Source organism: Hibiscus syriacus, unplaced genomic scaffold (genome assembly GCF_006381635.1).
Source record: "Hibiscus syriacus cultivar Baekdansim isolate YM2019G1 unplaced genomic scaffold, ASM638163v2 tig00111715_pilon, whole genome shotgun sequence".
In the NCBI taxonomy this organism is placed as follows: Eukaryota; Viridiplantae; Streptophyta; class Magnoliopsida; order Malvales; family Malvaceae; genus Hibiscus; species Hibiscus syriacus.
The window spans coordinates 618,066-630,319 of NW_024063160.1; the positions used below are offsets into that span (position 1 = coordinate 618,066).

The 12,254-nt window shown below is 31.8% G+C and overlaps 1 protein-coding gene and 1 pseudogene across 1 annotated transcript; both read right to left on the reverse strand.

Annotated features, from left to right (window-relative positions):
• Positions 1-5,462: 5,462 nt before the first annotated feature.
• LOC120168180 (uncharacterized protein DDB_G0286299-like) lies at positions 5,463-5,869 on the reverse strand. Its single transcript, XM_039176987.1, has 2 exons — positions 5,866-5,869; positions 5,463-5,800 (listed from the first exon to the last, which is right to left on the reverse strand). Exons 1-2 carry the CDS (start codon positions 5,867-5,869, stop codon positions 5,463-5,465), a joined length of 342 nt encoding a protein of 113 aa, XP_039032918.1.
• An 871-nt stretch (positions 5,870-6,740) lies between these two features.
• Positions 6,741-7,690, reverse strand: LOC120168181 (annotated as a pseudogene).
• Positions 7,691-12,254: the final 4,564 nt, after the last annotated feature.

Here is a 12,254-nt window from a genome sequence, read left to right on the forward strand (position 1 = left end):
CTCGTCTCGTGGTCGTGGTCGTGGTCGTGGTCGTGGTCGTGTTCGTGTTCGTGTTCGTGATCGTGATCGTGATCGTGGTAATACGTGTCTATGACACGTCCGCGCGAATACTATCTTTTTAGAGAAAATTCTTAAGAAACAACTGACCCGAATTTTTGGTCACTGAGATTATTTTCTCTTTACGTTTAGAAGCAACTGACCCCAAATTTTGAATTACTGCATAAGGACCATAAAACAAATCAGTCAGTTTCAAGTTCTTCCGAAGGGCAAGAAATGTCTGGTATGTTTGGTGAAACTCGATTTCTTACTTGAAATTTTTTAATTTAATGACTATTTTATAAATTTACAGTCAAACGATATAAATGAAATCATCGTTTAATTGAATTTATCAAAATTTGTATAATATTTATATAATAAATATTGATAGTTAGATAAAAAAATATGAAATAATATAAATTGGAACGATTTTGAGGTAGTTTCAGAAAAAAATATATCAAACTAATTAATATATTATTTTTTTAATTCAAATTTTATATCAATATGGATGTATTTTAGTGTTTCATTTTAAATTTATCATGATTTTTAATGCATGTTTTAAAAATAAACTATATTACTAATGATTTAAGAAAATATTATACAACCTTCAACTATATCTAATAATATGGGACGATGTTCTACTTACAGGCTAAGGGCATTTAATCCAACGGTTGTGATACTGTTATAGTGTAGGTTAGAATTTGTTCCTACTTAAATATCAACCATCTAATATGAAGTGATGATACTGTTATTGTGCCTCTACTGAAGCATTCTAGACTAGTCTACCCTTATTTAGACCGTACTAACACTATCAAAGGTCTCCAACACTAACCTAATCTGATGGGATTGTCTCATGAAAGGCGATTAACATACGGTTAATATATGATATTATCGGATATATTAAAAAATATTAAAATATATTTAATAAATTCGATTTAACGTTATCTATTATGTTAACAGACTAATAATGTTTTAGGTAGAAAACATAAAAAATTATTAAAAAATTTGGTAACGGGTAAACTTTGGTTATCGGTAAGTATCGATACATATATATAAGTACTCATACCTATTTCAATGTGGAAAACATTAATTTAAGGTTATGTGAGTTTTAAGATATTAATTTAGTAATTATACGCTTCTAATGGTTTATTTTTTATGTTACGGTATATATTATTATTAAATTAAAAATAATAAACATAGATATTACATATTTATTAGGGTAAAGTATAGTAATGGTCACTGAACATTTCTGAAGCTTGCATTTAGGTCCCCCAACTTTTAAAACTTGCAATACAGTCCCCAAACATTTAATCCGTTTGCAATATGGTCCCCGCACCTATGAAAATTAGGGTAAATCATATAAATGGTCATTGAACTTTTTAGGCACTTGAATTTAGGTCCCCCAACTTTTAAGGAGAAATATAATAGATTATCTTTAAGAACGTGATAGCGTTTTTATTTTTTTACTTTTGTGAAGAAAAAAATACACTCCCTCCTCGTAAATGTAAATTTAGTGATCTTCAATAATTTAAATATAAAAAATGATTATGGAAGAAATTGAATAAAAAAAATACAATCTCTCAATGAAAAAAATTAAGAATCAAAATCCCCAATTGACATCCTTATAATTTTTATTTATTTCAATTATAATTTAATTTTTTTAATAGTTTGATGTGATTATAAGATAGTATTTATTCAAAAAAATTAATTTATTAACAATATAGATATACCCTACAAACACAATTGTTTGAATTTAAAACTTTTAAAGAAAATAACATTTTTTTACCTATATTAGAAAATTAAAAAATAGATCATGCTAGAACTAAAAGAATACGTGACCATGAAATAGAAAGTTTACGTATGTTACGAAAACATGGCACAAACCCCATCTCTTTGAGTTGATTGTTATCATCAACTTAGGGTATATTATATTAAATTATTGATTTTTTTATTTTATTTTTGAAGTAGTCAACTTCAGTGTTTATTTTTTTATTGTGTTTTTTATGATTTTATTAAATAATTTTTCTACAAAAATATTCGATGTAATAAGTAAATAAATATTTAATTATCATGGTAATATTTATATTTTAATTATAATAGAAATAGTATAAAAATAAAAAATATTTATACATCATTACTATAATTAACATAACTCGTATATAAAATTTTGACTCTGTTATTTATGTAGTCTTAATATTTATGTGAAAGATATAAAATATATTAACACGTATGATTAGATATAAAAACATACACAAATAATCATAAATATATTATTTTTAAATAAATGAATTATTATCATATATTCTTACTATTGAAAAAATTTTCATGTCTTTAAATTAATAATAAAAAATTATCATATGTTTTTAAATATAAAAAGTAAATTAATTAATAATTTAGTGACATTGGCGTCGTGTATAAAAAGACAGAAATTGAAGTATTTTAGAATTTGAGTTTTAGAATGTAATTGAATTATTTTGGAATTTAGGGTTTAGAATGAAATTGAATTACTTTGGAATTTGTGGTTTAGAATGAAATTGAGAATTGTTTTGTAATTTTTAAAAGTTGGGGGACCTAAATTTAAGTGCCTGAAAAGTTTAGTGACCATTTATATAATTTACCCTAATATTCATAGGTGCGGGGACCATATTGCAAACGGATTAAATGTTTGGGGACTGTATTGCAAGTTTTAAAAGTTGAGGGACCTAAATGCAAGTTTTGGAAATGTTCAGTGACTATTACTATACTTTACCCTATTTATTATTATCTTTGGTTAAAATTGTTAAATTTAAATTCTAAATAATATTTTATAAAATATCAAAACAATCAAATAATTTTTTGTGCAAATAAAATTATTAAATTAATATTGTAGGTGGAAAACATGAAGCACTATTAAAAAATTTTGAAACATAAATTACATACATTTCAACAAAGCATCGATACATTTTTATAAAAAGTATTTATACTTTCAACATATCAGGTAAATTTTACCGGTTTTGTCATAATGAAACTGGTTTTGTCATATTTTTACCTGTTATATTGTAAAGTATCGATCTTTTGTATAAAAATGATCGATACTTTCAACATATTAGGTAAATTTTACCGGTTTTGTTATAATGAAACTGGTTTTTTCATATTTTTACCTATTATATTGTAAAGTATCGATCCTTTTTATAAATAGGATCGATACTTTCAACATATTAGGTAAATTTTATCGGTTTTGTCATAATGAAATTGATTTTGTCATATTTTTACCTATTATATTGTAAAATATCGATACATATATATAAGTGTCGATAATTATTTCACTGTGAAAAACATTAATTTAAGATTATCTTTTGAGTGAGTTTTAAGATATTAATTTAGTAATTATATGCGTCTAATAGTTTATTTTTATGTTACAATATTTATTATAATTAAATTAAAAATAATAAACATAGATATTACATATTTATTATTATCTTTGGTTAAAATTGTTAAATTTAAATTCTAAATAATATTTTATAAAATATCAAAACAATCAAATAATTTTTTGTGTAAGTGAAATTATTAAATTAATATTGTAGGTGGAAACATGAATCACTATTAAAAAAATGTGAAACATAAATTACATAACTTTCAACAAAATATCGATATATTTTTATAAAAAAATATCTATACTTTCAACATATCAGGTAAATTTTACCGGTTTTGTTATATTTTTACCTGTTATATTGTAAAGTATCGATCCTTTTTATAAAAAGGATCGATACTTTCAACATATCAGGTAAATTTTATCGGTTTTGTTATAATAAAACTAGTTTTGTTATATTTTTACCTATTATATTGTAAAGTATCGATCATTTTTATAAAAAGGATCAATACTTTCAACATATCAGGTAAATTTTACCGGTTTTGTCATAATGAAACTAGTTTTGTCATATTTTTACCTATTATATTATAAAGTATCGATACTTATATATAAGTGTCGACACTTATTTCACTGTGGAAAACATTAATTTAAGGTTATATTTTGAGTGAGTTTTAAGATATTAATTTCGTAATTATATGCGTCTAATGGTTTATTTTTATCTTACGATATATATTATTATTAAATTAAAAATAATAAACATAGATATTACATATTTATTATTATCATTGGTTAAAATTGTTAAATTTAAATTCTAAATAATATTTTATAAAATATCAAAATAATCAAATAATTTTTTATGTAAATGAAATTATTAAATTAATATTGTAGGTGGAAAACATAAAGCACTATTAAAAAATTTTGAAACATAAATTACATAACTTTCAACAAAGTATCGATACATTTTTATAAAAAAGTATCTATACTTTCAACATATCAAGTAAATTTTACCAGTTTTGTCATAATGAAACTGATTTTGTTATATTTTTACCTGTTATATTGTAAAGTATCGATACATATATATAAGTGTCGATACGTATTTCACTGTGGAAAACTGTAATTTAAGGTTATCTTTTGAGTGAGTTTTAATATATTAATTTAGTAATTATACGCGTCTAGATTTATTTTTATGTTACAATATATATTATTATTAAATTAAAAATAATAAACATAGATATTACATATTTATTATTATCTTTGGTTAAATTTGTTAAATTTAAATTTTAAATAATATTTTATAAAATATCAAAATAATCAAATAATTTTTTGTGTAAATGAAATTATTAAATTAATGTTGTATGTGTAAATGAAATTATTAAATTATATAGTGTTTTGACTTTTGTCTATCAGCAGTGTCTCAAATTGAAACTAATCCCACGCGCCACTATATCAACTCTGTTATCACTTGCCACTCAAGTTCTTATTATTAATACAGTAGCTACGAGCTAGTCTTTCTTTCCCTCCGAGTAATCAAGTTCTTATATGTTTGCTCAGTATTATAAGCATGGAAAAGGAAAAAACATACAGTCAACTAAATTAGTAATAATAATAATAATCAGAATCAGAATAAAAAAAAATAGTTTAACAAGAAAAATATGTATGTTAATAGTTGAAACAACTTTAATTTAACCTGATTTAATTCATGTAGTGGTATAAGAATAAAAACTATCTTTGCTACTTTCAATCTTTGTTTGTTTGCACAGAAAAATATATGGATAAAGAAGATGGTTAAGAAAGCACAGTTACTGCAATCAAGAAAAGAAAAGAAAAAAAACAACAAAGCCTTTAGTTTTGCATAATGCTTTTCTGTGTCCACATTTGGAACAGATTAATAGAGCAATAAATTTGATGAAACCAAGAAGCTTTCTTCATGAAACCTGGAAATTTCAACTTCACCCTTCTCAAACATGAAAAGCTAAATCATTTTAATCTTCCTTTCTTGGAGCTACCATACAAGCGTGTAGTAATAAAGAAGGAAAAATGGATTTACCAGACTTCATTAGGGCAAATTGAAGCAATTTTAGCTGCTCTTTCTGGGTTTGCTTTTTCTTCTTGTTTTCCTTGTTGGAGGCTCCTTAAGTGATACTGATTGTCCCTCTCCTTTCTTCGGGCCTCCCATCGAAGCTGATGATGCCTCTGCCTTTGCCTGTGGATTTTGCTCTTGTTGCGGTTCTTCTTCATCATCATCATCATCCCTCTGTTGTTCCTCAGTAGTTTTTAGTTTCTTTGATTGGCTCTCGGTAACTTCAGCTGCTTCCTCTTCTTTTACTTCACTTTCGGTTCTCTCAACAATCTTTCGTGGTCTGCCTCTCTTTTTAGGAGTCTGAGGCAGAGATTGTTGTTGTTGAGCTTCTTCTCCTGCTGATGAAGCCGCAGCTATTGCTACTGAAAGTTGCTTCGTTTTTGAGGCTTCTTCTTCTTACCCATCAATCTTTCCTTATCAACAAGCTTTCATTCAAAATAAAACCATCAAAATCAAATCTCCAATGGCTTTTTTAGTTTACTATCCTTTTTAATGTTGACGCGTCTGTTTATTGAATGCAAAAAATCCATTCAAAGAATGCCCCTATTTATGTATTTTCTATACAACACCCTAAAGCAACTGGACCAATATCAAGATTCTGGAAACCCCATTAATACAATCTCTTCATTTCTTTTCCTCTAATTCTCTATTATTATTCCATATACAACATAATCTAACCAAATACCAATAGCAATAGTAATTGCTCCTACTTGCAAAGAATAAACAAAGCCCAAAAAGCCATCAAAATTACTTTGCTTTCTCTGTCAACCCTATCCATTCATCCCTATGTGTGTACATATATAAATATATACGCACTATTCTTTTGCAGCAGAAGAAAAGACAAGCAGGAGACTTTTTCATTCACTCCCAATAAATTTTTCTTTTATTTTGTTGAACAAAAAAAGAAGTCCAAAAACAAAGAAAATAATGAAAAAAGAAAAGTACGTTCGATATGGAACAATACAAAATATATAATATTGATTGGATAAACATTAAAATTAGTATCAGTTTGTTAACAGGTGTGGCCAAGATAACCATGGTTAAATGTGTAGTGGTTTTGACTCAGAAATCACACCGTCTCAGTGTGACCACTTGTATCGATACACGGACAATCTTTGTGGCTCAGTAAATTGGGGGGCGCAAACAATAGTAAATCTATATATCTATCACGATTCTGCAAATCATCAAATATAATCAGCTTACAAGGTCAGATTTCCTGCTGTATAAATATACAGACTAAGCTTGTTTGACAGCTAACAGAAACAACTCAATACTGGATCAAATGGACTACGACACAACTAATATAGTGTTTGTTCTTCACGATAAACAGGTTCTTCAGTCACTTGGTTGTGGTCGTGACTCCAAGAATAGTCTGACAGTCGAGTGGATTAGAGAAGGTTCTGCCATGGCGCCATTCCCATAGTCCCCACAAGCTAGTAGCTTTGAGACAGGTGGGATGAGAGAAATCCCAAGCTCATCAATTGTGATGAGATGTTTTTCCGTGAAAGGGTTGATCCACATTAAAGTGTTCATAGCCAGCTTCACAAAAATGGGAATATCAGAAGCATATGACAGCAGAAGAAACTAATTTTCAGATACATGAATGCTTAGCACAAATTGTAAACTCATGGTCAACCAAAAATATAATTGTCATAAAGAATCAAATTAGTACTTGGATCTTTTTACAGCTACATAAAGCATAACCAAATCACTTAAATTAGGAGACTTTATCGCATTCTCCGAACTTCTCCAATGCTCTTTTCATTGACATGAATATATAATGTTTAGCGTCCTTTCAACAATTAATACAAGGTACAACATACAGGAACAAAAAATATACCAACACGTGGCCAAATAATATTAACTTGCCAAGCGTGTTTGCTGACAATGGGGCGATGACAAATATCAGCCCATCGTCGGAGCTCGATGTGAAGAACACTGTCACCTATTTTCCCCCAACTAGACCATTCCTCCTCGTCAGTGATGCTCTGTCAATGAAATGCAAAGAAGCCTTCGTGGCAATTGCTTTAACTTCTGCCCATTCTGAAAAACAATGGCAGAGATTCCAAACTTTATGGCAGCTACACTTCCACTGGCTGCGAGTAAAATCCTGGGCTTTCTTGGGGTAGGGTTAACCTGAACTCTCTCTCTGCACCTCAAGGCCCAGGGTGTGCCATAATGCAAATCCGGGCAAGAAAACCTTGATTACACCTTTCAAAAATCATGTCAGTCTTCTTTCTACATTCAACTACTAGTTAATTACAATCCCAGGAAAAAGGACGTACACCTCCACAGTAAATAGATAGTAAAACCCAAAATGCATCCCCGAGAAGAAAAGAACGTTCCACCACAAAGAATTTAAACTTGCATTTCCTTGATTTGAAACTCAAAACCCATTTCAAAATTTCATGATACAGATCAATTAGGGTAGAGAAAACTCGAGATAAAATACAAAGTAAGCAGGATTAAGAGAGTTGGTACTTTCGCATTGAGTAGACAAAGATGCTAACCTGGAATATAAGGTTAGAGAAGAATCTAGGATTTGGTGTTCAAATGTTCTTGCAACTTCCACAGTCGTTCGAAAGACAAATAAGCGCGAGAGTAGAGCTTTCGAAAGAGCCCCTGTCAGAAAACAATTGCGGTCTTTCGATGATCTGTTTCCCCTTTTTTTCCCGCAGATAAATGCTTAGATTTCTTATAATTCCGTAAAAAGACTATTTGTAATGTCTTTTTAACTTAAGTTATTATTTGTTTAAGGGTACGTATAGATCATTTTAGATGTATGTAGCTGTATATAATTATATTTTTTGTGGTTGTGTTATTTTATTTTATTAAGGTGTTATATGAAGAAGAAGGTGTGGTTTTTAGTATGAGGAGGAAATAACAAGCAAAATAGGCGAGCTGGGAAGTAATGTCGCGGCATCACACGTTGCTGAAGCATATTGAAATGCCTCGACATTTCTGGCACAGAAAACGACAAAAATATACAGCTGTATGTGGACAGCTGTCTCTGCACGTGAAATGATGGCTGTAACAGCCTGTTAGGGGACCACTACCACCTGGAAGATAAGGTTCATGCACAACATGTGATTCTAGGGGTATGAGGGGTATTTTGCACCCAACAATATTCCAACAACCTCATCATTACCCCTAAATATTTTTATTATATATTACACCTAACAAGAAAGAGAGTGGGTGAAAGAAAGGATACGCATATTGTAGCAGAAAAATCAGATTTTTATTTTCCCTTTTCCTTTCTTCTTCCTTAGATTTTCCTCCATTGATAAAGCTTTAAGGAGTGGCGAGCTAGGCGTCGAGAGGAGCTAGCGAGCTAAAGTGGTCCGTGGTGGCCGAGGAGACCTTCAGTGGCGTGCGTCGAAGGCTCTTTCTCACTTCCCTTTGCTGTTATTTTATTTATTTTATTTGTGGGTTGTTGGAACGAATATTTTGTGGATTTTTCTATGGATATTTCGAACCCCACCATGAACTAACTTATTTGGTGGTGGTTGGTTTAATGGATGTTTAAACTTTATTTTTAATGGTATATTTAAGTTTATCTTGGTTCTCTATTTGCTTTGCTTATGAATGTTTCACCATCTAGGCTTGTAAGAGGCATGGAAATGTTCATTTCTTAGATGAAGGTTAGGTGTTCGGAAGAATCCTAAGCTAAAAATACTTGTAAGTATTCGGAAGAAACGCAAGACAAGATCCTCATAAGCAATGGGTTATAGTATTTTCAAGGGGCTTTGAACCGGCCTAGGAATATTATAACCTAATCCCTTAGATCTCGGAAGATACTAGGATAGGATTTCAACGACTAAAAAGGGTGTCTTTATCAGTAGGGTAGGCTGCCAACATCGTTGAGTGAGAGAAGATGCCTTGGCATCCTATTCTGTTTGGTTCCTGTGAGAACATTTTAGGAAAGCCCTGTCGAGTAAGTAAAGACCAGATAGCTGAAATCTGCCTGAGAGATAAGTTTAGCATTCTTAGATCAATCCCTACCATTCATTCCATTGGAAGCTTGTCACGTGAGGATTATCTCCTTTTTATTTTATTTATCTTTTATTTACTGTTTTTACCATTTTTCATTGTCTTGTTCATCATTTTCAACACTAAACATCTATTCTTGCCACTGCATTTCCATTTGCTACACCATCAATCCACATTCACTAGCATACACATATCCATTGCCGTGACATTTGTATATATCAAGACTAACTATACTTAGATAGAATAGTGCATAAACTTTACTCAATATCCTTCCAATCCCTGTGGAGACGATACTCACTCATCACTTTATTACTTGAGCGATTGTGTATACTTGCACATTATTTGCGTATATTTTATAGTACTCATAACACGCGAACAAGTTTTTGGCGCCGTTGCCGGGGATTGGCAATTGATGATCTTGAGTTTAGTTGTTGTACCGTTTTATTTATTTTCTTTGTACATAGTTACTTGTTTTTGTGTTTATCTTTTTCAGGTGTTACGTTGTCGCATGACACGTAAAAGACCCAAATAACCATTATTTCATATAGAACCTGAGGCTCATGTTGTTCAAAATTAAGTGAAGGATCCTGCAGTTCTAAATGCCACGACAATTCCAAATGCTAGGAATGCTGCTCGACCACAAACTATTAGAGATTACTTAGCTCCCACCTTGGATGACCTAAAACCTGCTATTATAGCTCCCAAGATTAAGGTAACCCAATTCGAGCTCAAACCAGTTATGTTCGACATGTTGGACTTGATTGGAAAGTTTGGTGGTGCTCCTCATGAGGATGCAAGGCAACATGTTCGAGAATTTTTGGAGGTGTGTGATTCATTTCGACAAGAAGGTGTGCATGAAGATGTGTTGAAATTGAAGTTATTTCCATATTCTTTGAAAGATGATGCCAGGGTATGGCTCAATAGATTACCTTCCGACTTTATAAGGTCTTGGGCTGACTTGTGCAAAATTTTTTTGCTGCGGCATAATCCACCGAATATGAACAACCATCTTAGGAATGCCATAGCATCTTTTCACCAAGCTGATGACGAGTCAATGCATGAGTGTTGGGACCGCTACAAAGAATTGCTTCGTAAATGTACCAACCATGGATTCCACGACTGGACTCAAGTCGTGATGTTCTACAATGGAGCCAATGCACCCACGAGGATGATGCTAGACGCCTGGACAAATGGCACTTTGCTTGACAAATCACCTGAAGAGGCTTTTAGTATTCTTGATCGAATTGCTAACCATGATTACCAATTTCCCTCTTCAAGGTTTGAAACTAGAAGGAAGGCATCTGGGACATTCAAGTTGGAAGCTGAAGATTTAATGTCGGCCCAACTCTCTACCATCACCAATATATTAAAGAATTTGCAAAATTCTAATGAGGTGAAAGAAGTGAAGGTTGATAGCTTGGCATATCTGTTATGCCAAAGCAATCACCATGAATGTGAATGCCCGCTGAAGATTTAATGTCGGCCCAACTCTCTACCATCACCAATATATTAAAGAATTTGCAAAATTCTAATGAGGTGAAAGAAGTGAAGGTTGATAGCTTGGCATGTCTGTTATGCCAAGGCAATCACCATGAATGTGAATGCCCGAACAATTAAAAGTCCATCAACTATGTGGGAAGCTTCAATGGATGGAGTCAGCATCCCAATTTCTCATGGGAAAATCAAGGAGCTTGTAATGTCAGTCATCTCGCTCAGCAGCAGTATATAGATGAGCTCCCAGCCTTTCAAACGAATATTCCATGGCATAATCAAGGGACAACATCTTCACTTAATACAAGTTCTCTAGAGGCCACTATGCAAGACTTTATGGTAACTACAAAGGCTCTATTACAATATCAAGATGCATCTATTAAGAGTCAAGAAGAATTATTACAAAGTCAAGGGGCATGGTTGCAAAGTCATAGTTTGTCTTTGAGAGCTTTGGAAATGCAAGTGGATCAAATTGCCATGGCATTACAAGAATACCAACCAGACAGATTGCCTAGTGATATTGAAGTCACTAAGGCTAAAGACAGTGAGCAATTTAGTACATTCACCTCAGGGAGTGGCACCTATATCTACAAAGATGCTAAGTTTAGGGGGGAAACACTCGAAGAACCTAGCTATGAGATTGTGCATGAAGAGTCTCAATTGCAAGATGACTTACATTCTCTGGAGAACAAAGCTGGATGTTCAATGAGTAAACCCGATGATGGCAAGTAAAATAATGCCACGACAAAAGAAAAACCCCCACTAGCAGAAGTTGATGACCAAAGGGAAGCTGCAGAATTATGCCACGACAATTTTGTAGGCACTTGTGAGTACTTGAAGCTCGATGAAGAAGACAAAGATGAGCTTAAGGATATTTCAAAAGAGGCGGGTCAATCTAGCTTACTCATAGCTAGACCAGGTACGAAATCTGAACCTGTGGATTTCATTGAATTTACTCAACACCAATTAGTTGACCATTTTTCTAGGCTAGAAATTGTTAAAGCACTAAGGAATAAAATGGAGAAACAATTCCCTGATGAGAAATTATTATTTGCCACGGCATTGTCGTGGTACGTTGACATTGTCAATTTTCTTGTTAGTGGTGTTTTGCTTCCATACTTGAATAGCCAGGGAAAGAACAGATTGATTCAGGATGATGACCCCTACTTCTTGAACGACTTTGTTGCCCAAGCAATTAAAAGATGCCACGGCAAATATGATAGAAAAGAGAGGACTACTGCAAAGGTCCTACAAATCGAGTTCTATCGACTTACACTGAAGGTGGCGCTGTTATATATGTGGATCATT